This window comes from Astatotilapia calliptera, chromosome 8 (genome assembly GCF_964374335.1).
Source record: "Astatotilapia calliptera chromosome 8, fAstCal68.1, whole genome shotgun sequence".
In the NCBI taxonomy this organism is placed as follows: Eukaryota; Metazoa; Chordata; class Actinopteri; order Cichliformes; family Cichlidae; genus Astatotilapia; species Astatotilapia calliptera.
In genome coordinates, this window is record NC_137429.1 from 26,861,949 (window position 1) to 26,889,484 (window position 27,536).

General features: G+C 40.1%; 1 protein-coding gene across 1 annotated transcript in view; it reads left to right on the plus strand.

Moving 5' to 3' along the window:
- dnah9 (dynein, axonemal, heavy chain 9) overlaps positions 1 to 27,536 on the plus strand; it is a 196,292-nt gene that overhangs the window by 21,718 nt on the left and 147,038 nt on the right. Inside the window, 20 exon segments of the mRNA XM_080305671.1 lie at positions 2,978 to 3,219; positions 3,401 to 3,536; positions 6,101 to 6,297; positions 6,373 to 6,635; positions 6,810 to 6,971; positions 7,513 to 7,735; positions 7,956 to 8,122; positions 10,074 to 10,217; positions 10,385 to 10,544; positions 11,973 to 12,128; positions 13,514 to 13,646; positions 13,735 to 14,012; positions 14,367 to 14,497; positions 14,602 to 14,728; positions 15,158 to 15,310; positions 15,772 to 15,897; positions 19,143 to 19,382; positions 19,572 to 19,732; positions 24,770 to 24,926; positions 25,868 to 25,972. Of these exon segments, the coding sequence (XP_080161797.1) occupies positions 2,978 to 3,219; positions 3,401 to 3,536; positions 6,101 to 6,297; positions 6,373 to 6,635; positions 6,810 to 6,971; positions 7,513 to 7,735; positions 7,956 to 8,122; positions 10,074 to 10,217; positions 10,385 to 10,544; positions 11,973 to 12,128; positions 13,514 to 13,646; positions 13,735 to 14,012; positions 14,367 to 14,497; positions 14,602 to 14,728; positions 15,158 to 15,310; positions 15,772 to 15,897; positions 19,143 to 19,382; positions 19,572 to 19,732; positions 24,770 to 24,926; positions 25,868 to 25,972 (3,461 nt within the window).

Sequence of the window (27,536 nt, forward strand, 5' to 3'; positions counted from 1 at the left end):
ACCATGAGACTTACATTTTTCATCTGTGTGGTTGACCCGGGCAGGATTATTCAATGACAAATGTATCTGTGTGAATACATTTTGAAAAGTGATAAAGTGACTGTCCCAAGTCTGACAACAATAGGATTTATTCTCTGTTTGGCCCATAGAAGTCTAAAAGAAGGACACATTTAGTGCTAAATAACAGAATTATTATTATTACCACCAAAACTGAACCATAAGCCTCTTGAATGGTTTGTATTACACACATCTGTAATATTAGTCTGATAATCTGAGATAGATGCTCAAAAAGACACCATCAGCAAAGAGTAAAGAGTCCAGTTTAAATAAATGGAAAATGGACTGTCCTTAAATTGTGCTTTTCTACTCTACTGGAGCATTGCATGTATGTGTTCTAACTGTCCTGTTGGCATTTAATTGTATTTTACAGAAAACAAACCCCGCCTTATTAAAATGACTGAGTACAACTTCTTAAAAATCCATATGTACAGAATAAGCTCCTCTAAGGATATTTTCTTTAAAAGTTCAAAAGTGATTGTTTCTCCCTGACTGATAATTCTGGTAAAAGCCAGTAAGTTCTCAGGAAATATAGCAGTATTTTTGACAACCAGGATACTATAAATGTGACTCCCTGTTCGTTCTTATGAAACTTTCATGAGCTTCTTTTGGCTTCTGCATTTTGAGGGCACAGAGCGTGCACATGAGATTTCCTCTGTCTAAGCGAATGGCTTCCTTTTAGCTCCCTGAATACATGTATATAAACTGAATAAGATAAATTAATCATACAGATTTGTCAGACTTGCTTAATTATAGCAGACCTAACAGGTCAAACTCTGATAAGAAAGACAGTCATTAAATGGTTGGTGACACGAAGTGAATTCATTATTTTACAGCAGCACCTTTTTTTAATCATATTCTTTGGGACGTACAGTTAAAGAATGTGATGATATATAACCTTACACTGTATGTCCTGAAAAGCAGGAAGGGCTACTTTTGTTAAAAGTTAAGCCTTTTTCTGCATTTATTTACAGGTCAAATGCACTTTTGTGCCATGCAGAGGTTGTGCAGTTTTTAAAAATCTCATTAAAATGTTCTTGCAACCACAGAGCCACAAAGAGAAAACTACGAAATGCTGAAGTTATTTAGTTACCCTTATTAGTGTTTATTTTAAATGCAGAAGTCAGCTTAAAAATGAGCCTCTAGTTTCATTCAGGTAATACTTAATTCAGAAGTGCAACTACAAAAATCAATTAAAAAAGAAAATGAGTATACATACAGTACTTATCAAAGGCCTTAGGATCTGAAAATAAAGGAAGGATACTTTCAAACCTCATGCAGTGAGATTTGTTTTTCAATTAAGTTAACCCACTGCGAAGAGAAAAATATTTACATTTAACTGTAATTGTTGTGAGCACAAATTGCCTTTACAGCAGCACCAGTTCCTTAGTTTTTAAGGTACTTGGCAGGTGGGATGGTGTAAGTATTTTACAGAACTCACTGTCTTGTCTCTATTCATGTAGCTGTTTAGACCATGTCATCTGTTGCACGACTCCTTATTCTTGTGTCTTGAAGTTAGTTATTTATGACTCCGACTGCACGCTAGGGCTTGTTGTATCAAGCCACAGAATACATTTGGGGCTGATTGTTAGATGAAAAAGGTATCGAAGAACTGTATACAATCACAAAATCACAAAATGCAATCACAATGGTGTGGTGTAGTAAGTCATGAGATTCAGTCGTGAGCTGAGTATGGACAGCTGTGTGCAGTACTTCTTAGATTAGACTTTAGTGAAAGCAGGTAATATATGGACCCGTAACTGTCTGTGGTGGCCCACAATTCCTTCTGTATCCTTGTACATTTTCTTTGGCTCAGAGCAGTATTAGGAGTAGTTGTACTAAGCCTGATCACTGCATACAGTAAAGACAATGAGACAGTTATGACAGAAGTTTGAATAAACAAGATGTATTTTGCACTTTAGTAAGGAAATTCCAAGTTTAAAAAAATAGTTAATATTAGAAAATAGTCTCATTATGACATTAGAAAGAAGACTTTCTCTTGTGGAGCTCGCTAAAATCTCTTTGGGGGGCATCGGTAAGTTTTTCTTTATATCAAACTCTGTATTGTTTTAGCTGGACAAAGTCATGTTTGTAAGAAAACCTTTTGTATCTGTGTTCAACCAAAGGATGAACCACATTTATATGAAAGGATCATAAAAATCATACAACCTTTGAACTTCAGTTTTCATTTTCAGTATATTTACAGACTTTTACAGACACTGAATGTGTATTTTGTTAAATATTGGCAAAATATGATAGTGTGGTTTGGAGCTTAGATTCTGTCAAACCTTTTTAAGACACCCACAGCTGGGAGCTCCCTGTCAATCAGCAGGGAAAATCATATGCTGATTATACCTGTGCCTTAGTGCAGATATTTTAATACAGCCTCAACTTTAGGCTTGATTTATCCATCCATCCACCTGTCCATCAGTTTTCTGCTGCATATCTAGATGTGGGCTGTGGAGGAAGCAATGTAAGTAGAGAAGCCCACTGCTTATTATTACTGCTACCTTAATGATAATGTAAATGTGGTTCATGCAGCTGTCAGGTAATTGCTGCTAATTAAACAGCACCAACCAGTTTAATGCTGAAAAGCTGTTGAAACTGGAGCTTTAGTGAAATCTCAAAATTCTCATGTGCTTGTAAGGGCTGTGTGCCGGTCTGTTACTGTTGCAGACGACTCTCTAATCCACTGCTAATTTTGTTGGTATTAATTCTTATGTGAGTATCTCATGTAGTAGCTCATGGTTAAAAATATCTTAAAAATAGAAAAAATCCCAGATTTTTGCATATCCCTATGTTGTGTCTCTACATCCTGGAATCAGCAAATTTTCTGATGTTTTGAAATTTATTTCAAAACATCAAAGAATGATATTGAAACATTTTTTTTTAACCTATTTGACCTTTTAACCTCTTTCAGGTGTTTGGGAGTATATCCAGGAGGCGCGAGACCTGGTGTGTGACCTGGAAAGTCGGCTCCAGAGGGCCAAAGACAACGTAGAGGAGATTCTGAGCTGCATGAGGTCCTGGTCCACCCCCATATTTGACAGGAAGGAGGGGAAAAAAGACGCTCTGCTCAGTTTGGAGGACAGGACTGAGAGGCTCGACAGATTTTACAGTCTGATTCGGTCTTCGGGGGAAAAAATCCACTTCCTAGTTAAGGTGCTTTGCTCATTGTTATGTGAAATGTCAGATGGGCTTTAAGTTTCACTCACATTTCATCATTTTAAGCAGTTATAATGGAGTCAGCAATTTCGGATTTGAACTTCATTTCTGCAGGACTTTTCAAATGCAGTAAAGATGGTGATTCATTATGAGTGTCACACTCTGTTATGTCTCTTAGTGCAATCGGGCGCTGTTAAAGGCTGAGCCGTCCTCTGAGGAGTGGAAGGCCTATGTGGAGTACATTGATGACACGATCATAGATGGCTTCTTCAACAGCATTGAGTGCTCTCTCAGGTTTTTCCTCGATAACACTGGTATGATTTTCATGAACAAATAATACTCTAAATAAGGAAGAAAACATAAAATAAGTACTTATTTACTGTTTGTTGTGCCTCAGTCATGTTGATGGTGTTACTACTTGCTGTCTCAAAGCCAGAATGTTGCTGGCAATCCTGAAATTAATATGAAAAAAATGCAGCGCTTCTCAGTACTCTGATCCAACAGCACCCTTCAGCCAGCACTGAATTGGACAGCTTCTTAGCAACACGTCCTCGGGGTTTTTGATGTCAATTGGGTGTCCGCCTCTATTGGCTGTGGACATAAAATAATTCTGGACTTGTTAGCTGGCATGAGTTTTGTCAGCCAGTTTAGATGGACTGGGATGTGGTTCAATATGTGATGGATTGCTGCCAGAATGCTACTGTGACCAAACCTTCTACTCCTTGTTCCGCTTCTTCGTCTTTTCCTTTCCCTCTCCTTGTTTGGCTTCAAAAACTCTTAAACTCTTTAATAAATGATGTGACCCAGGGGTAGCTACGATAACAGTAGGTCCAGCATCTAAAAGCTCTGGAATTTAGCTGTTCTTTCCTTAATGCAGTGTCTTGTTTAATGTAAGAACCACAAGTGTCCATTAAAATAAAAGGAAAAGCAGAGCGAGAGTTTTAAAGCAGCGCTAATCCCAAATTTTACATCATAAGCTGATCAAATGAAAAGCTTATAGTGACAAATTCACATGGAAATATCAGTGATGAGGGGGCAGTTGAGGAGGCTCAGTCCTTTCAACTTGATTAGGTCCTTATAAAATTAAGCACTGAATTAGAACGCTAATAAGAACCCAGTGTCAAATCTCATTCACTTAAATATGAACATCAACATGTATCAGGAGCGAATGGTAGTTGTTGATTCTGATTTTCTGTTTTCATTATATTGTAATTAATTACAAATAAACTGAACTTTAGAAAAAAGCTAAACCACAAAACTAAAATGATATTATAATATATGTTGAATGTCCTTAGTCTAAAAAGGCAGTGCATGTGTTTATTGAGTATGTCCATGTAACCGCCAAATGTTGCTTAACAACAACATTTGAACGAGTTATAGTATTATTATTGTTCTGGATTTCTGAGACTTATAATCTGAAAAATACCACACAACACTAAATACATCTAAACATTTCATTCTGGATCCAGTCTTGAAACTGGAATCAGTTCTGAGTAGTTACTACTGAAAGAATGAGGTCACGGACACAAGCATCAGAAATGAGCTTCCTCGAAGCTGGTGGCCCTTAGCGATAGCATGAAGGACTCTGAATAGAGCTGCGTAATAGAGTCTGTGCTTAGACTGCTACCCTTGTGACCTGGACATGGATAAGTAGCAAAAAAGGCTGGCAGGCATATTTCAAAATATCAAAGCTCTTTGAATGTCGAAACATTTTGAATGATTATATAGGTTTACTGCTTAGAACCAGTAGACTTAAGGAATAGTTGTACACAAAGTACACGTGACAGATGTGTATAGAGGTTGTGGCAAATGTTATGTGGCGCGCAACATCATCTGTGAAGAGTTCAGTACTCCTGTTATCTGGTGAATACCAGGTCACACGTTGGGATGTTGAGCCCTCATGCCAACATCATGGACTCAGTTTCTGACACTTTGGTCTGAAACGTGCAAATGAGGAGCCCGTTATAAGTTTTGCAAGGCTCTGCCAGTGCGCCTCCTGTTCATCCTTGCACAAGGAAGCACATGCTGGCACTGCTGCTAGGTTGATGCCCATGTTCTGAGATCTTCTCCACACTGTTGAGACTGTGCTGGGAGACACACCAATCCTTCTTGCATAAGCATTCATGGATGTGTTATACTGTGATGGTCAAGTGTTCGTTTCTTCCATTAATATACAGTAAACTTATTTTAAACCTAAGCTTGAATAAATGGTAATAAGGAATAAGCCGGTTAGGTTAATTCTCATTTAGGTTTCAGTTTTTTATTTGACCAAAGAACAGAAGTCACATTTAAACCTTGGAGGAAGTTTTATATGGTAGGTAATGTTCACAGTGCAGTCTCTTTTATAATTCCATAATAAACTGAAACACAAACATACAAAGTGCAAAACACAAACAATAAATCAAAAGCAATTCAAATGAAAAAGTAAAAACATCCTTAAAAACATCCAACTGGATTATAAAATTAGAGGCCATAAAAATGTAAAAGTATTCATATAAAGGATGATGTTAATTTTATATTATTTGATTTAAAAGATTGGGCCAACTCTGATTTTCAAAGGTTGAGTATTTATTAACTCAAACGGCAAGAAAAAAACAGCCTGAAAAATCCACGAGAGCCCAATCTGCTAGGAGGCACGACCACATACAGAGTCATGAAGTGTGTGATATGTTTTGGAATAATTCCAAACAGGGGAAGTGTAAAATGTATCTGTAAAAACCTTACAAGGAGCCAATAAATGGATCAACACGGAGCTTTTATAATAACATCTCAAGTGGCAGTGTTCTGCACCAGGTAGAGCTATAAAACTGTGCTCACAAGTAGCATCTTAACACTTATTCAAATCATAAAATGTGTGTTGCATTTCCTTTCACTTCAGACCAAAGAGCTGTCATTGCCCCCCTGTTTGAGGCTCAGCTGGATCTGAGGGTTCCTGACATGGTGTTCACTCCCTCTCTGGAGGTTGGGACTAGAGAAAGTTTGTTTGAGCTGGTGGAAGGCCTCATCAATGATGTGTTTGGAATTTCTTCACTGGTGCCACGCCTCGCCCAGCATAGCCCCTTTCCAAACTACCAGGTACAACTAGTTTCATGCAACTCCATCACATGTAGCTGGTCACATTAAGATTTAATCTGGACATTTTTCACTCAGGCTGACATGGAGGACATGGCTGACCTGGCAGACATGCGTAATCTCATCATGGAGCGGATCCAGGCGGCCATGGCAACGTGCTGCGAGTTTCGCAACTCTCTGGAGCGTTACAGCTACCTGTATGTGGAAGACAGGAAGGAGTTCATGCGTCAGTTCCTTTTGTACGGCCAGATTCTCACCAACCAGGAGATGGAGATTTATCCTGACAATAGTGTCTCTGAGAGTCCACCAAGTCTGGGGAACTTTAGAGAGCAGGTTAACAGGTAGGCATTACTCAAGAGGAAAGTGGTGTATGTTGAATTTTCATCTGAGGACATTTTTAAGTCATATCTTAAAGCAATTCATCTAAAATTTGGATTAAGGTTTTGTTTTCAGTTGAGCATAAACGTAATAGCTTGTTTTTGCTAAACTGCCATCGGTTTGTCTTTGTCCTGTAGTTATGAGAAGATATATGAAGAGGTGCAGGCTCTGGAGCCGGTGCATGTGTTCCACAGGTGGATGAGGGTGGATGGCCGTAGCATGAAGAGTGCTTTGCTCAACATAATCAAAAAGTGGAGCTACATGTTCAAACAGCACCTCGTTGACCTTGTTACCAACAGGTATGGCACCCAAACAACGAAAAAAGTTACAATTTTAGCTTCCATCCATTCTCTTCCACTTATCCTTATCAGGGGAAGCCTGGAGACTATCCCAGCTACCGTAGGGTGAGAGGCAGGGTACACCCTGCACAGGTGACTAGTGTTTCACATAGCTAACACAGACAGACAGATAGCCAGTGCCACTAACTGTATGTCTGGACTGTGGGTGGAAGCTGGAGTACCCGGAGAGAACCCACACAAACACAAGGAGAACATGAAAACTCCTCAAAACTAGGCCCCATGTGGTGAAGTCGAACCCAGGACCTTCTTGCTGTGAGGCAACAGTGCAAACAACAGCACCACCGTGCTCCCAAATGAGCATTTTCAATAAATATGATAAAATGCAACTGTGTCCAATCCAGGTAGACAGGCTAATATTACAGGACTTGTTTTACTAGCTTATGGCTCAAGATAAGATAGATATTAGTGTAAATTAAAATAGAAATGCTGATGTTTGAAACTGGTGGCTCATTAAAATCCTGTTCCCCTGTCCTGTCTCCAGTCTGTTAGACTTGGAGAAGTTTATCACAGTGGTTCAGGCTGGGTTGAGCCAGCAGGTGGAGGAGGGTGATTACGATGGCCTGGTGGAGGTCATGGGTAACCTGCTGGCTGTTAAGGAAAGACAAAATACTACAGACACCATGTTTGAGCCTCTGCAGCAAACCATCGCTCTTCTGAAGGAGTATGAGCAGGAGCTGCCCGATGTGGTTTACAAACAGTTAGAGGTAAGGAGCGATGTTCAGTCATCTCCTATTATTTTCAAGCCCAGATTGTTTAGTCTGTTTCTTCCAACTGAGACAGAGCAATTTTTCTTCCTTTTTCTTTGCTTTTTTAAATCTCTGTTTCATGCACTTCCTCCTGGCAATCCATCATCTGTCAATCCTGCCCTCCTCGCTTTTCTCCCCCTCTCTGTATCTATCTCTGCATCTGTCTGTCTGTCTGCAGGAGCTGCCAGACAAGTGGGACAATGTGAAAAAGCAGGCAGTGTTGGTCAAGCAGCAGGTGGCACCACTGCAGGCTGTCGAGGTGTCCGGTCTTCGTCGAAAGTGTGCTGCTTTTGATGTTGAGCAACACACATTCAGGGAGCACTTTCGCAAAAGCAAGCTCTTCAGGTAGAGAATCTCTGCTGTGTATAACATGGTGATTAGAAATAATGTGTCTAATCACACATGAAGAAATGTCAAAGTGTTTCGCATGCTTAAAACTTACTTGAAAGAGAAAGATTGAGCTTAGCAATTTCACAAAAAACAAAACCAAAAAACGTTGAAATTATATTTGTATTCTGATGTAGCTTGCTTTAGCAGCAAACAAAGTGTTACAATTTTATGTACGCTAGAGCTTGGACATTTTTCTGTATGCAAGCAACGCTGTAATTTTCCTGAACATAGATATCTTTCTGGAGGTGGAATACAGAGAGAAAAGTAGTACACAATCCTGCAGTTACAGTGTTGTTTTTTCAAACCTGGGTTCCTCATCCCTTTCAGATTTTTTTTGCCATGCTTGAGTTTTTTAACACAAGCCCCTATAGGATCAAGGGTAGTATTACAGGAATGCAGTCAAGCTCAAATAAAGTATCCAGAATCCCATTGGATCTGGGGTCAGTTCAGTTGTCTCGCTGCAGCGGCTGTGAATCTCCTCTATCGGTTAAAAAACAAACAAAAGATACATAACAACTTTGCTGAAATTTTAATATTACAATTACATTTATTACATATTATCCTGCCATTATTGTCAATGTGTTCATATTTATATTGCTAAAGATACATTAAAGTTACATTAAAAGGACAATGTAACACTCTGGGTTACTTGTAATCTCTGGTTCTTTGGACAAAATGTTTGACTACTGGAGTTGCATTGGGTGACTAAAGCTCCAAAAACACCATGTTTGTCTATGATAGAGCATGTGTGTTCATGACAGACCTTTTGAGCCTTCCTTGGGACCAGAGATGCCCCCCTTGTAAAACTTAACACCAGAGATTGATGTTCCTGGTTCCTTATGGCAGCTGCTGCAAAGGAATGTTTGCCAAACTGGTTTTCTGCTTTGGCTTGCTGAGCGTATTGTGGGAATGTTTGAGTGTCTGTTTTAGTGCCACTTTGCCAGCAAATGTGCCAGTGATTAGCAGAAGTCTGCAGTTGCAGACCTTGCAATGCAGAATTAGAGTTGGCCTTCGGTTCTGACCTTTTGGCAGGGCTGATAGCCATAGCTATAGCTGTTGGGTAGGGGTGAAACTCATCATGTCTCAGTCATGACAGTAGCTGAGTTCTCTTAGTTGAGTCAGCTGACAAGCTAATGGTAGTTTAACAGCTAATTGCGGCCTGCTAACAAGCTAATGCTAGTTAGATACTGAAAAGGATTTGTGTTCACGCATTAACCCAAGTTACAGAGTTGTTACAATTTCCCAGATTTATTTATTTATGAGAAAAAAGTGGATATTCTCTTAAAATACTGTTGTGCACTACTATTTATTTTATGTAGAATCTAATGTAACTGAAGGCACAAAGATGACAGATGAGCTTATTTCTTCCAATTATTACTCTATTGTCTGCTTCTGCTAGTGCTAAATAAGGGGATGTTGAAGTATAATGTGCCATCTCATTAGAGTTTTCCAGAACATTTCCTGTTTAACTTTCCTTTGGTGATGAAGTTGAGGGAGGACCTTTGAATGTTTAAGAATGTCACCTTCCTAACCTTCTGACTAGATAATAGAGAAGCGTTATCTCGAGGCTCTCACATCTGACAAGGCTAATTGAATCCTAACATAATGATAATTAATTCATAGGTGGAGATGCTTCGTCATAATGTATAATTGTCAGATTACTTATGTGTGTAATTGGTCTCTTAATAACCTGGTGATTATTTTCCCATTAATGTCATGGAAGTCATTGTTAACTGTCACAGCACTGGGACTCTCCTCTGGTTATCCTGCAGAGGGTAAAAGATGAGTTTGGCGAAAACTGGAGCCTTTCATTACCTAAACACGGCGTGATTTATACTGAGTTTGTACAAATGTTTGTGTGTGTGTGTTTTGATGGGTGCCTGTGTGCGTTCATGCATTTGTCCAGGTTTGAAAGTGAAAGCCCCTACCAGATGTTGGATGCATTCCACCGGCAGATCCAGGAACGGGAGGCAATTATGGCCTCTCTGGTGGAGTCTGCCAGCCTGTTTGAGGTCACTGTGTCAGAGTACAGACAGCTCCGACAATGCAGGTAAAGCCCAACGATGGAATAAGAAAAAAATAAACAAACATCACAAGACACTGATACATTTAAAACTAATTTAGAGTCGTTAATTTAACATAGATGCTCTCTTGCATTCAGTATCTGAGCTGTTTCATGTTAGATTAATCAACTTTGTGCTCTGTTTCATTCTCAAGGCATGAGGTGGTTCTCTTGAAGGAGCTGTGGGACATGATCACCATGGTGGAATCCACCATGACAGCATGGAGGACAACTTCCTGGAGAGAGATCAACGTGGAGGACATGGAACTGGAATGTAAACGTTTTTCCAAAGAGATTCGCATTTTGGATAAAGAGGTGAGAGGAGAGACGTGAAGTCAAAATACTTATGATCCACAAAATCTCTTTTTCAAACATCCAATATGGGAATTTTACTGATGCTGAATTGGAAACAATCTTTGCATACTTCACATACTAATTTAAGCCTTGTATTTAATAAACAGAATTTTTTCAGTGCTCAACTGTGATCAAATTTTCCACCTCACACAGCATGATGCTGCAAACAGCAGTGAAACATTTGGTGACCTTACTGACAAGTTCAGCTCTTCATCTAACATATCGCTCTGACTCCCTGCTCAAACCAGCGTGGTATGTCCTGAGATTTGATTTTCACCGGGTGTAATCCATATGCTTGAACCAATGACTTGGTGGTGTTCCAGGGTAGGATAACAGAGCCCTCTTTTCCAGTTCTTCCATGTATAAGTTGGCCACAATGGATCAAACTGACCGTTGTATGTGAAATATGTGGAATGACGACACAGATCCAATAGCAGACACATTGGTCGGTGCTGAGAGTGATCCCGTTGCTGAGGCTGGGGTCATCCTGTAATCTCTTACAAACTGCCTCAGTGACTGGAGCACAAGTTGAACATCATACTCTCACTTTTCAAAAACAAAATCCAAGGTGTTCTGGATGTGGTGTTCAGAGCTGCCAACCAACACGTTGAGGATCGAAGTGAGAAACTTTGAGATGAATTAGGTGACTGAGTTACAGATATGTGTGTAAACCATACAGACTTGGTGTAGCTTACCCCTGGGTATAACCTGTGGTATCAGGCCCAGTCAATAGCATTGTCTTGTTCTGACTGCCTCAGACATTCTGTCGTCTTGCATTGTATTTCTTGTAACTATTTCCTAATGAAAGTGGACTTTGGATTGGTGGGTGCTTTTAATATGAAGATGCAGTAGTAAGAAATCCTCAGGCTGTGGTAATGTCACAGCAGATGCCGTGTTCATCCATTCATTTCTTTCCTTAACCAGTCATTCAAATAACAGTTGCGGGGGGCAGGAGCCTATCCCAGCTAACAAAGAGCGGGAGTTGCGGTTCTTCTAGCACCGATCATCAGTCAGTAACACATTATAAACTTGGCCAACACATTCATCCTCACATTCACACCTACAGATAATTTAAGATCTCCACAGGAAATATATAGATGTGTTGTACGTAGCAATTGAATATATACTTACAGTGCTGTTGTATCCATGTCCATAGAGTTTTCTTTAGCATAATACTGTAAGGACACAGTAAATAATAATACTGTTAATGTAAATTTGTACATTAGGCCCACAGGAATATAAAGCAGCAATAAAGAATGGAGTGAAATCAGGCATTTAAGGATTTCAATGTCTTGCTCAAAGTAAAAAAAGTACAATTCAGAATAAATCCTGAACTGCTGTTTAAAGCTGCTTTCCTCTGTCCTAAACATGTGGCCTTGTGTGTGGCAGGTTAGAGCGTGGGAGGCCTTCACAGGGTTGGAGAGCAGGGTGAGGAACCTCCTCACCTCCCTCCGGGCTGTGGCAGAGCTCCAGAATCCAGCCATACGATCCAGACATTGGCATCAGTTAATGGCCGCTACTGGAGTCCGCTTCACCATGGACCAGGTTTACAGCTTATTCTAATTTTTAAAAAACCCAACATGTTGTGGAGTTTCATTTAGAGTATTTTAACATTATTATCACACTAGCTGCAGTATTTTTTTTATTCAGGTCCAAGCAGATGTGGTAATATTTTAATGGAGGTTCAAAAGGGGGTTCTTACACACATAAGCAAATTCATTTTTCAGCTCCTCTTTGGGGTAGTTTGTGCTGCAGAAGTTAAGATGATAGGTTTTTACAGCTTTTAAGTCTGTACAAAAATGTATCACAGAGGCTAACTGATCTGCTTTGATCTTTTTTTAATATATAGATTTATATAGCACTAGCTTTGTAAGGCTCTGACAGATTCCTCTCTCATACACATTCAGCTGGCTACAGCAGGGATTTGCTCGACTACCATCAGAGATGGTCTACAGCTGCTAATCTATTCTGACAAAGTAGCATCAGCAGCATCACCACTGCACCTGCACTTTTATCCCTGCACTTTTTTAAATGAAACACTTTTTTTTTTGCATAAACATTTGTCAGTGTCATCTGTCACATATTAAAAACTGACCAAATGTGCCATCTCATTTGTTTTTTCATACTATTACTTATTTAATAAATTAATCCAGATTTAATTGTATAGTATGATTTTAGAGCAACAGTCACCTCAATACCCTTTTGAAAGATAAAGACCCTGCAATATTAGATAGAATAACCTATCATAACTATGACATAATCCTCCATGAGCAGCACGAGCAGCAAGAAGCCAACGAATACTACCGAAGCAAAACTAACATTTTCTTCACTTTTTTTAAAGAAAATTCTAGCAGCTATTCTTGAGGTACTGCTGACAAAAGAACTGCGGGCAGCTCAGTTCCTGGTCCGTGGCTCTGTTGTACAGTGGCTAGGCTCGGCACTCAGCACGGAGCTTCCTGTTTTAAACCTTAAATGGGGCCTTTCTGTGTGGAGTTTCCATGTTCTCACTGTGGTTTCCCAGTGTTTCCTTCGGGTACTCCAGTGTCCGATCCAAAAGCATGTTAATTTAATTTGTGATTCTAAATGAGCTGTGGCTGTGAGTTAGATGCAGTCCTTTAAATAGGTCTAAAGTGATTTTTAGTGGTCAGTGAGACTAAAAAAGGCTGTGGGTGATAAGAGGTCAACATTACAGTCTGTGAGTAACTAAGTAACCTTTGCTTACAGGTAACATACATGTCTACTTGTAGGTGACAGAGTTTGTGCAGTTAACCCTTGTTCATTATAAAAAAATGGATGTCTGCTTTTGATAAATATGTATGTCCATGTTACTCTGAAACTAGCTAGTATTCACTGTTACTATGACTTTAATATCACCAGATTTGAGTTCTGGGTATTGTGACATAAGCAGTGACATGGCTGTCTGTGAGCAGGAGACCACTCTGGCTGATCTGCTGCAGCTCAACCTGCACTGCTTTGAAGACGAGGTGAGAGGGATCGTAGACAAGGCTGTTAAAGAGATGGGGATGGAGAAAGTCCTGTCTGAGCTCAACTCCACATGGACAGGTACAGAAACATGAATTTTTAACTTCTAACAGTGAATTTTAATTGTTTTTTTTACCTGCTTGTGATGTTCTGATGGACTTTATTGCAGGTATGCAATTCCAGTATGAGCCCCACCACAGGACCAAGCTCCCTCTGCTCCGTGCAAATGAGGAGCTGATTGAGACGCTGGAAGACAACCAGGTCCAGCTGCAGAACCTTATGTCATCCAAGTATATCGCACACTTCCTGGATGAAGTATCTTCATGGCAAAGCAAGCTATCTGTGGTCGACTCCGTCATCTCCATCTGGTTTGTGGTTCAGCGGACTTGGAGTCACCTGGAAAGTATCTTCCTTGGCTCTGAGGACATTCGCTCACAGCTGCCTGAGGTTACACACCAAACACATACATACACACACACACACACACACACGCACACACACACAGTTCATACAGTTATATATTTCAGGTATCCGTCAGTGTCAAGCTTATATACATGCAAGCCTCAACCTGCGCCCCAGTTGTTGCCATATGAACCTAGGCAGCATAACTGTAATAGCTGTTAATTAAGAATCCATTAATTAGCCTTACTTAGTTTAAGAGCTGAGATTACACAACTTTTTAATTGCTCCCGTGATGTTCAGGCTGTGCTTAAGCCCAGATGTTTGCTATTAAACCTCTGATTCTCCCTCTTTCTTGTGGGAATCAACGCCTGCCGGGCTCCCTCATGAAATCCTCTGCAGGACTCCAGGCGCTTTGAGGGGATTGATGCCGATTTCAAAGAGCTGGCAAACGCTATGCACGAGACGCCCAACGTAGTGGAGGCCACCAACAAACCAGGCCTGTTTCGTAAACTGGAGGACATCCAGAGCAGGTGAAAGTTCAGCCAAGATCAGCGGTTCTCTGTTTCTTCCCCATACGTCTCACACAAACACACACACACATACTGACTCTGCATGTGCTGTGCTATTTCTACAGGCTTTCTCTGTGTGAAAAGGCTCTGGCAGAATACCTGGACACCAAGCGTCTGGCCTTTCCCAGATTTTACTTCATCTCTTCAGCTGATCTGCTGGACATCCTGTCTAATGGGACCAACCCACACCAGGTGGCTTCACAAATTTATGCCCAAGGGATGGCAGTGAATTTAATGCTTCAGTCTGTTCACACAGATGAGAAAAAAACAGTACTAACGTTTTCAGCTCTTTCTACAATTTACTTTACTAACAGTTTTCTAAAACTATGCTCCATCGTGTCATTAGGCTTTTGACTCACTGCTGCTGAATTTTGTAGTACATTTAGTGCCCACACAGGGGCAATGGTGCTTATAGTTTTGTATGTTACTCCAACCTCCATCATGAGTGCACTGGGTTTTTTTTGTCCTCAGAAAAATAAATAACTGTTAAAAACAACTCGCCATCAAAATCTCTTTCATCAGAAGCTAGCAGAGGTGTAGCAGAACACTGGTCCTGAAAAGCAACACTGTAACGTTTCAAACCGTGAGTGTAAATTGATCCCGAGCTGTGCGTTTGCTCAGGTCCAGAAGCATCTGTCCAAGCTGTTTGACAACATGGCTAAGATGCGATTTGAAACCGATGGAGAGGGGAATCCTTCGAAGATTGGTCAAGGCATGTACAGCAAGGAGGAAGAGTATGTCCCTTTCAATCAGTCCTGTGACTGCAGTGGACAGGTAAAAAGAGCCTTGGATATCACCATTTCTAGATGGATCCAAATGCTGAAGACGTTAATGGTGTTTATCTTTGTGACTTACTGCTGACATTGACAATTTTTCGAACCAGTCCTTTTCTGTAATGATAGGAAATACACACACACACACACACACACACACACACACACACACACACACACACACACACACACACACACACACACACACACACATTTAAAAATATATATATAGAAAGAATCTGTTTTGCCCCTGGAGGTTTTGCATTTAAAGCTCATCAATTCATTCATTTTCCATTATATCCCGTAGTGTTTGCCTGACTCCACTTCCACTTTAATGCTTATTAATGGCCTCATTAGGGTCCACTGATAAGAGAGTACATCGGCGCTCATGTGACACACATTGCAATATTTTTTTGGTTTTTGTATTCAGGGATTTGCCTGTTTTTGTGTTTTCTCTGTAAGGTGGAGATGTGGTTAAACCGGGTGCTCGACACCATGCGCTCCACAGTTCGCCACGAGATGACCGAGGCAGTAATAGCCTATGAGGAAAAGCCTAGGGAGCAGTGGCTGTTTGACTATTCAGCTCAGGTAAATAGGTTTGGTTTGATGTATGATGCTGTGAAAAATATTTTCCCCCTTCCTGTGTTCTGTAACTCAAGCTTTCAAATTTTTCAAGTCTCTCAGATCACTGTGGATGAATGCCCCACTATTCTTTGCAGAATTGTTTCAATTCAGCCTCACTGGAAGGTTTCCAGACATGAAAGACCTGTTTTAAGATCATGCCAAAGCATCCCAATCGAATTTAAGTTCGGACTTACAACCAACCCAAAGCCATGGAAGTGCTCTCAAGCAAAGCAAGAGAAAATAACCCCTCAACCCCCATTCCTACACACTACAACCCTAATCTGATGAAGCCGAAAAAGGGACGTCACTACCGCCTGCAAAGGATAACGCTGCTCATCCACGTTGTTCAAGCGCTGAAGCAGAAAAGCAGGCCCAGACCGTGACACTACCTCCACTATGTTTGAATTGTAGTATGATGTTCTTGTTTTAATATGCTGTGTTAGTTTTACACCAATCGTAATGGGACGCAAACCTTCCAGAAAGTTTGTTTTTTTCTTCTCAGCCCAGAGAATAAATATTCTCTGGATCCTCATTCTGCCAATCCTGATTGCCTAGTGATTGCAGTGACCACGTCGGACATAACATCTCACCCTTAAGTCACCTGTGCTACCACACAGACATAATTAAAACACCTTTTCTCACTTCAGAGCAAATCTGAACCTGTATATGGGTTATAGAGTCTCAATTTCTCATAGTGAGACATCAAAAGAAATGCTAGGAATGAAAACTTTAGGTTACTTGCATCATCCCAGTTCTTAGAGAAATTTAAAAACTAGTAGTTTTGTTATGTATTTAATCTGGTTATCTCTCTAAAAAGTAAAATTTGTTTGATGATCTGAAACATGTAAGTGAGAAATATACAAGTAAAAAAAACAGAAATTGAAAAGGGGACAAATATGTTTTCACAGATTTAACTGCTGACATCTATTATTTGGACTGGTACCAAATTCCTGTCTGGGCCTCTCATAGTTACTTTCACAAGCTTAAAAATCCTTTACATAGCCAATGTGTGACTGTGATAATGGACCACTTATTCTTACCTGAAAATGCTACATACCAGGTATCACTGATTCATGTGTGGCTACAGATGGAAGTTAGAGTGGTCACTTCCTACCTCTTTTCACTTGGTCTGATTTAGGGTTGGATGATCTGCTCATTGTTTTGATTATACTAATGCTGGGAAGCTCAACATGCACAGCAGTGCTATAAGTGTGTAACTCATACACATACATGCCTAGACACCTATGACATTTATCTATGTCATAGGTCTCAGTTATATGCAGAGAGATGAATTGAAACTACAGCAATGTAGATTAATTTTTTATGAATCTCATAAAAATGATCATATTAATTGAATGCATCATTGATTAGTTATTGTCAATAACTTTGGTAATCTTCGATCCTAGATATCATCATCACAGCCTTAGTCTGATTATTGTTCACATGATAATTTCTTTTATTTGTTATTTTCAATTGAGTCCTGTTATATGAAGCAAATTCCACATTTCTGGGATATTCTGTTATCTGGCTTCACTTACTCTAACATCAGCAGTGTTGCTAAGCAGTCCGCAAAGATGGTTATGAACTGAGACATGAATTCGATGAGGCCAACCCGGGGTTTCCACATCTGACTTTGAGGGCGTTCACAAATATGCTTCATAAACAACCTTAACTGCCCCTCAAACTGGGTGGTGGTACCAAATCTACAGAGAATAGCAATTAAAAAAAAAAAGTTAGGCCTTTATAGCAAAGTTAAAATCAATTCCATGATCAATAGTGTTTATGAAAGCAAGGATAAAAATATATTTAGCTTAAATTATTCCAGAAGTAACTGACAAAGACTGAAGGTCAATCTTTTAGTAATCCAAATTAATTTTTTGGGCAGGCTTTAAATTAAAAACTTAAAGTTAGCAATAAAAGCAGAACGGTCAAAATCAAAGCAGCAAAGCAGCAGAGACATAGAAATCTTGCCTTTTGAAAACAGCCTCTTCTAGAATTCCCACATACTCATTAGCATTTATTGTTAGATGCTATTGAGTTGTTTGATCTTCTAGCTCTTTCAGTCTTCATCCCCAAAGTTTGCAACACAAGCCCTTTGTCATTTTCACAGACTTTTGAAAGCTCACTTCAGAAAACTGCAAACTTCAGAGTGACAGAAAACATTTTTCATTTTCTTACTTTTCAGTACGATTAGAAGGTCCTAAACAAGTGAAGTGCCCTATTACAATTAGATGCAACTGTTTAGCTGCTGAATAGTTTTGGATGTGTACAACAAGCTACTCCTGAAGTCATTTGGCACAAAAAAAGCTGTATTTTTTTGTGACACCAGCTGTGCACTACATCATCGGGTGTTCTTCAACCAATAAATAAATGAAAAACTGACTTTTTTGCAAAAAATACATTATAGTGAAATTGTTTATTTTACAAGTATAACAGGTGTTACATAAACCATACAACAGTGTATTTATAGCCTGAGATAGTTTGTAATGCCTGTATATCTGTATATTTGTATGGTGCGAACTTATCAGTCACACAGTAAATCACACACAGCTTTATTCTCCCTTTTGACACTAAAGAGGACCATGAATTACAAAATGAACATGATGCTCTTTCATTAACAGTAACTAGTGCTTGAGACCATAAGTTTATCAGAAAAGTATTTACTGAGGTCATAGTTTAGGGGAAACCAAGGATGTTTGTCTTGTAGACTCTCTTTGTAACCAGTGGAGATGCTCCTTGTTGGGCATAGATAGAATGCTTTCTTTTGGCTTGCATCACTCAGAAGCTAAGCTCATCTTTATTAGCTCATCTGTATACCTGATTTCTGTATACCCTCCAACCTTACCCTTTCCAGTTGCAAAGGTATTAGAAGGCTTCAACTGGAATTATTTTTAAATGCCAAGTCCATTAATACCCAGACAAAACAACACCTGCTCAGTTTATGTAGTGTTCCTTAAAGATGACTCTCCACATTTGTCAGGAACAACAGCCAAAACAAATCTGTTTTTCAGTTCAAATATTCCTTTACATCTCTTTCCAATGGTGGGGGTTTTTATGCAAAAACATATAGGGCCATATGTTTTGTGTGCCTTTGTTGGCACAATTCCTAGATTTGTTTTACATTTAGATGATGTTTTAGCTCAAAGTGAATACAAGTAAACTACCAGAGAGAATCAGAGTGGTTTCAATGTCTCTGACTCCCTTTTCAGGTGGCTTTGACCTGCACACAGATCTGGTGGACGTCTGACGTCACTATGGCTTTTGCACGTCTGGAGGAGGGCTACGACAACGCCATGAAGGAGTACTACAAAAAACAGGTCTCCCAGCTCAACACTCTTATCTCAATGCTGATTGGCCAACTTACACCGGGTGATCGGCAGAAGGTCATGACTATCTGCACCATCGATGTCCATGCCAGAGACGTCGTGGCCAAGATGATCACTCAGAAGGTGAGAGGGTCACGAGGGATACGTCTGCCAGAGCCAGTGCTCAAAAAATCTTATGCAGCTGCTGTATTTTTTGTGATGCTGTTACCAGTGAGTAATGAACTAAAGATATTCCAGCAAGTATGTCATTATCATAATTAGAAGGTGACAAAGCATATATTATTTTGGATTGTATCTCACTGTTTTTTTTAGGTGGAGAATTCTCAGGCCTTTGTGTGGCTGTCACAGCTGAGACACCGTTGGGATGAAAAGGAGAAGCATTGTCTTACTAACATCTGTGATGCCCAGTTTCTCTACTCCTACGAATACCTGGGAAACACACCGCGATTAGTCATCACTCCTCTAACAGATAGGTATGGAGGGCTTGGACAATTTTTTGTCTCTTTTTTCCCAGACAAAGAGGCAATGAAAAAAAGTGTCATGTCTATAACTTCTGTTCTCTGAATTTGATATACAAAACATATGGGATGGGGGATATCACACCCCGTGTATCCTGCCTGAAGACACCTCTATTCAAGCCTTTACGACAGATGACCTCTAATGATGTATTTGTGGTCCTGCCTAGACATATACACACCATCACAGTCATCCCTCTCTTTCAGGGAGCAGAAGTTGTAGACATAAGAGTTTGTTTCCTTTTAGCCAGTTCACTCAGTATAACACATACAGTATGGGACATATATGTTCTCTGCAGAACAGCCACTGAACTGGAGTCGGAGCACCAGCAGCCTAGTCCTTGGTAGACCCAAGAGAAGGGACACAATGATCCACCAAAGAGGCTGTCATGTCTAAATGATGGAACTCAGATTATTTTTGCCACAATACTCAACGACTTTGCTAGAAATGCCAGGATAACCAGTGGATATTCATAAAGTGCATACAGCCAACCTGGATGTTTGGTAGATTTGAGTGGGAACCTTAGCTTGTGGGTCCTTTATTCAAAAGGGCTAGGCTTGTTACTATGGCTCTTTAGGTTGTCAACGTTTTTTTAAACACTGTATTAAAGGTATTTCAGATTTGTACATTATTTGCTTTAAAACAAGAACCATACTGCTGGGGTTTGATTACACATCGATGCAGACAGTGTGTGAAAAAAACTATAACTGAAACCACAGGATTTATACAAAGGTTGAAAAAGCTTTGTAAAAATCTTGAGTTAAAGCCTAGAAAAGTGTCGTTCTGTTGGAGACTGCCACTCATAAGACCAGGCAACATTTTTCTCTGTGAACTGTTCTTACAGGAGTGTGGCTTTCTGCTGCTGTAGCCCTTCTGCTTTAAAGGTTGACATGTTGTGGATTGAAAGCTGCTTTTCTTTTTTTTTTCTCAGTTGTTACAACTGGATACTTGAGTTACTGTTGTTCTGTCAGCTTGAAGCAGTCTGACCATTTATCTCTCATCTCTGATATCAACCGGGCATTTTGGCCAAGAGAGCGGACACTGGCTGGATAGGATCAGTCCTAGAAAGCAAAGGTCTTAAAATGAAGCCACTCTCTGAATTCTTATGTATGTAGAAGAATCCAAAGATTAACTGGCCTGCTGTGTTGAGGAGAGGAAGTTTAGCAGTAAATAAAAAAGTAAATGAAAAACAACCAAGAATACTTACTGTGTAGTACTCTACAGGTGCTGTTTTGCAGGAAACTTGAGTGCTTTTCAAAAATCCATTTGTACTAATAGTCTTCTTCCCTTGTCACTGAGAAGAAAATGGAGGTTTCTCATCTGATAATCACCATCTGATGCTTTGGAAGCATCTTCATTTGAATCATTATGCACACCCACCACAAGTAAAATCTTTCAGCTCAACTCTGCATGGTCACTGTGCCAGCTGCTGGTTTGTTCGTGCCCACATGTTTTTGCAGGGTTAGTTAAGCTACAGAGAGTTGAATACCTGCCTCTCAGAGTCCTTTTGCGAACCGCAGTGTTTGACTGTATGGTTTTCCAAGCTGACCAGTATTCCCTTTGAAGCTTGAACAAAGCATAAACAATGGGCTTTGATGGCATCATCAGCGGCCGTGGAGCAAGGCTTCACCATATGGTGCATGCCCTCGCTGTGACTCACACAGTTTGCCACTGGCTTTCATTGAAACAATGGACCATAGACCAGGGGGCGAGGTGTCAAATCCTTTAATCCATGACTTGAGAAAATGGCTAAAATAGTGTTTGCTACATGAATTGTTACACAATTCTTCACATCAGAGTCAACAAGAGAAAAACACAACCTGACATCCACAGGCACCACAGTAGCATAGAGTAAAATCCACGTTTTTATCTTAACACTACATGCAGATTTCTGTGTATACTAACATATCTTAAATGGTTAGTTTATCTAAAGTATGAAACCATTATCTTTATCAAAGTTCAGCAAGTTTACATTATATGACATCAATTTTGCAATTCAGAAGAACTTTGTTAGAGATGGAACAAAGCTGTGAGATACGATGCAAGAGGATGACAAGGCAATACAAAAAAACCTATAAATATGATTTAGACTAAATCAGCAGCACTGTTGTAGTGCAGTGCAAGCTATGAAAATCAGTCCTTGGACACACAAGAAACCAATGCACCCTGAGAACTGGAGCAATACTGAAAAGATGTCTAAACAGTATTTAGATTTCCTTTAAAAGTGAGGGAGGAGGCCCCGGGGCAGACCCAGGACACACTGGAGAGATTATATCTCTCGGCTGGCCTGGGAACGCCTTGGTGTTCCCCCGGACAAGCTGGAGGAGGTGGCTGGAGAGAGGGAGGTCTGGGCTTTTCTGCCTGGACTGCTGCCCCTGCGACCCGGTCCTGGATAAGCAGAAGAAAATGGATGGATGGTGAAAGATGGAAATATATTTTTCTGTAATTATGGCAAAAAAGAAAAATACATCTCAGAGTTTACTACAGAATCATTTATTTATACTGGCTATCGTCAGGCTTGACTTAGCACCACATGAACCTCTACCTGCTGAAGGGTTCTGGTCAGAGTAACCCGCAACTTTGCAGAATAATAAAAATTTAAACAAAAAAAATGTCACAATGAGACGGGTGGTCCATGAGGTAAAATGTATGGAAGTGGGATCACTCCATCCATTTGTCTGTAAGACCTCTGCGAACTCTTCAGGCAGCCAGTAGTAGCTGTAGCTTGTAGCTTTTCCTAGCATGTAGGAACAATAATTCTTGATTTCAAATAAAGGGCACACTGGATGTTGCATTAATTCACTTCACCATCTTGTGGTTAAAACTGGTACTACAGAAAAGTACAACCGGGCCCTATTTCAGCTTAAGTTGATATATCTTTAACACGGCATATTTTGGACATAAGGTCATACCAGATATTTTTTCATATACTGTTGATAGCCTTAGTTAATTTTGAAAGTTTTTAAGCAATCTTTCAATGCTGCGATTTACAAGTCCATTTAAAAGACACTATTAATTTATTAATTACCCTCTCATGACAAATCAGAATGCTTTCTGTGACAAGGCTCTACAGCATCGGTTTACATGAAAGCAGGCAAACAGAATTTCTTAATTACTGACATTGCTGCGTTTATCAAAGCCTTTGTCACTTAAGATTTTAAACATTAATATTGTCTAGAAGAAATGTGAATTCTTAAGCAGTATGTGAATTCGTTCACATGACCTCTGTGTGATTATGTACCACAAGGTGGCTATTTTCAATCTGTTGTGCTCACTTTCTGCAGCAGGATAATTAGGCTAAAGGAAGTGACTCTAATCTATAACAGCGTGTATGTTATCAGCGTAATGTTTGCACTCACTCAATACTCCAAAGCTGCACCATTATGCAAAATGTCAACCCCCACCCCATACACACACACACGCACGCACACACACACACACACACACACACACACACACACACACACACACACACACACACACACACACACACACACACACACACAGGAGTGGAGGGAGAATGAGTCAGACAGGTAGGCTGATATATAGCTGTTCTTCTTAAAGACACTGTAATAAAATAAGTCACCTTATCGCAACCCTGTTTAGTTTCACTCTTTCCTATCTTGCTTTAGTTATTCAGTGCAGACCATCCTTATCCAGCCTCCTTGATGACTTAGTGTGAGATTTCTGGCCGTATTTTAGCGAAGAGTCGTGAAGCTGATTGGCTCTGATACACTGTATACAGATGGCATCATTTGTCTTCTCTGACTTCTATCTCTCGTTACGCTTCCCGATATTTTCCCCTTCCATACATCATCTATTAACCAGCAGCTTATTAAAACAACTGCTGTGTTGATATTTAAGGCAAACCAGCGTGTTCACTGCTGTGATCAATGGAGTCCTGATTGTCAGTTCACATTCGCAGTGCTTCTGCTTTTTATTGACACTAGCTGGGCAGACTGCTTGCTAGTCCTGACAGGTTGTGGAGCAGAAGCAATCAATGGTGTCACTAATCAGCCTGTGTCATAATCAAAGCACAGGAACAGATTATATTATCATATAATAAAATTATGTACAGTGACAGCTGAGACAACACCAAGACATTGTCAGTGCTGGTTATAGGACAACGCAGGGTTGTTTTTTGTCATGTTAATAGCTGCGTGCAGTTCTTGTAATGCGGTGGCAGAAACCCAAGCTTTTTTCTCCTATTGTGCATTTATTATAAGAGAGTGTGGATGATTTAACAGGATTGTATTGTTGCAGTGACCGGGGAAGAAAGTCCTCTGCATTCAGCTCTTTCGCTGCGTGCTGGTTCGGCTGTGTGAGGGACAGGAGCATTGTTCTTAAGTGAATTGGTGTAATGTCATGCTGATCACTGATGCCACTTTGTATTTTGATTTGACACGGAGGACTTCAGTGTCTCATTAAGCCACCTGTAAATCATGCACTCAGTCCAAATTTTGGTTTTCAGGCTTTGAAGACAATGTCTTTATTCAAATCCTTATTATGGTCCTCAGACACACAGGCAGCAACATGCAGGTTCCCACACAGAATAGTATGTTTTTGTTTTCTTATATCAGTATTTACAGCAGAAGTAGTGCTGGTAGCTGGTAGCACCTATACAGTCGCCCTAAAGCAAACAGTGGCAAACACATTTGTTCAGTTTACTGTTTACTGAAAAGCATGTTCATGCACACTGACATACCCATGCTAAAAACCTTGGGCTCCTGCATGTGTTTTCACAGAGTTTTGGCCAGAATTAGCAACTGTGAAATTTCAGTTCCTCAGCATTCATTATTTTGACACATAAAAATATAGAGAGTGTTCTGGGTTTAAACTTGCACAGAAGCAAGAGCCTTCTGTAGAGACGTTTTACTCCCGAAACTGTGATTTCATGTTTAAGTTTCCTATCTTTGTGCTCAACCAGAGAACCGACTTATATGGATGTGCGTGGACTGTAGTAATGCAACTAGAAATATCTCCACTATGTTTAGATGCTACATCACACTGACTCAGTCCCTCCACCTGACAATGAGTGGAGCTCCAGCTGGGCCTGCAGGCACGGGGAAGACTGAGACTACCAAAGACTTGGGACGGGCCCTGGGAATCATGGTGTACGTGTTTAACTGCTCCGAGCAGATGGACTACAAGGTGAGCAAGCGTGCATGAGCACAAGCTTCTGTGTTTGAGCCCACGCACAGAGCCAATGTGCGTTCGCAGCATGTGTGTTTCTTTTCATCTTTGCCTTTGTCAGCGATATGGTATGCATTTGTCATTAAAGTTGTCAACCTACCTTTATGCCCTTCTCTTTTCATCTTTGTTCTTTTCATCTTCTGTTTGCTTTCCCCTTGAAAGAATAGCTGATTAAGTAAACCCCCATTGTTATTGCTTTACCAAACCTTGTCAAAAACCCTTCTCTGTATTCAGCCTCCGCCTGCCTTTATTATGCTTTTATATTTCACTCATATTTTCTGCATATTGAGGGGTCAACGGAGACATAAACGCAATCTTACAATCCAGCTTGCTCCTGCTTCCACTAGACAGGGGAATCATTATATTATAGAGGTGTCCGGCACACCTATAAACTCCAAAGCTCTTGTGTACAGATAGATGTGCTAATACACATGTGCGCTTCAACATTTCGCAGAGCCCTGCATTGTTAGTCATATTGAGTTACGCACATACACAAGTTAAATCAATCCTCCGGTCAGCTCCAGTCCACGTCAAGGAGGCTTCGCTCTTTCTGCTTGTAATTGGAGTCAACGGCCTGCTTCATCTTGGTCTCAGGGGGGCTGTTCACCTGCTCTCGAGCCAGTGTTAAGGGTAGCTGTAATGTGTGCAGGCAATATTTTAGCCTTCTTTTTGTTGCCATCAGCCCCTGTTTTTACTAGTGTGACGCTTTGTTTGTGTTATTATTCACAAACTTGCATGTCTCTGTAGTAGCTATGACAAAACTGTTTTTTCATATATCTTCTGTGTAATTGCTGATACATATGCGTCTCCCTTTCCACGTCTTACCAGTCAGACTGGATCTGAATCTGACTGGCTTCCTGCCCCAATGTGTCTGAATATTTGTCTCTTCGTGTCCACAGTCCTGTGGGAACATCTACAAAGGCCTGGCTCAGACAGGAGCTTGGGGCTGCTTTGACGAGTTTAACAGGATATCTGTGGAGGTGCTTTCTGTGGTGGCTGTACAGGTACGATTCCCTCCCCCTCCCCCTCAGGTATTTGCAGGTGGAGTTGATTGAGAGCACCGTGTGTGCATTTTATTTGTGGTCCAACTCAATCAAGCTCTAGTGAAAAGCCCTTGAAAACACTGCTGTTCGAGGAAACGGCCTCTTCATAACCAATTCCAAGTATAATCTTTTCAGCTATAACATTAATGTACCAAGGCTGCCACCTTTGCACCCCAGAGCTTCTTTATAATTGGAGCCTTCTGTGATCTGATTTGAGAGTTGAAGAGGGAAAACTGCCTCCCCAGCTTAACTTTGCAAGCAACATTAGTAGCAATCTTTGCAACTCAGATGGACTGACATGAAACACTCAGAGAACAGATAGCAAAATATTCTTTATTTGCCAACAAAATGTAGAAAAATCATCTTACAGTTTTTCCTGATACAACTGACCCCCTACAAGTCAGTCAGAACCTTCAACCTGGCCTTTTGTCATCCATAAATTAAAAACAGAACAAAACAAAAAACACCATAATATTTTTTAACCTTCTAATGATTTTTTTTACATAATTTTCAGTTTTCCTATAATTCAGTTATAAATCACATGATACCCACCCAAATGCAGGCTCTCAGGGAGGCAGAAGTTTCAAAAAACTAACCTTTATTTCAGCAAAAGCAAAGTCCAAGCAGTGATGAGCAGTGGAAGTTAATGGAAACTAAAATACAAAACAACTGGCTGAAAGAACCCGAGGTGAGATAACAGACACCGTGACGAGGACTAAAATGAACACACGGGACTACCTCTACACAAGATGGGTAATGAGACTCAGCTGATAGTGATCAAAGACAAGTCAGGAGGGTAAATAATACTAAATGCAAGACACTAGAGATAAATAACTCCCAAAATCAACAGGAAGCGAGGCGTGGGAAGCACATGAATGAACTTAATATGAGGGAACTGACAGAAGAGGATAGAAAAAGAAACACTGAGGTTAGAGCTAAACTTGGATACAAACTGGAAATAAGAACTCAAGACTCAAGGAAATACATACAAGCATACCAGAAGCAAATATAAACACTAAGTATGCTGACAAATATGTTGTGATTGGTTGGTAAACAACGACCCATTACAGCACAATTCAAAGTGTTCACTAATAGGAACTGGTAGGTCGTTGGACTGCTTTCCATCTTTTACAAAACAGAGGATAAAGATGTTAATCTTTATGTTAACATAAAGATTAACATCTTTATGTTTACTGTATGTTTACTTGTCTGATTAATTGGTTTGAAAAACAAACAGTACTTCATAAATGTATGTGGGGAACCTGACAGCTGTGCACGTATTGTACCCATAATTTTGGGCAGTATATTACAACCTCAGTGATCCACCAGGCCTAAAAATGGTGGAACTGCTATTTACACATATGCAGCCTGAAAAACTATAAGGCAGTTAAAAAATGGACTATAAAAAACTAGGGAAATTTAAATTAGTAGTACTGTTTTACCTGTTTTGCTGATGCCCATCCACTTATGTCCACTAATAAAGGTAAGCTATCATTCATATATCAAAAAGGTCTACTTTGATTTG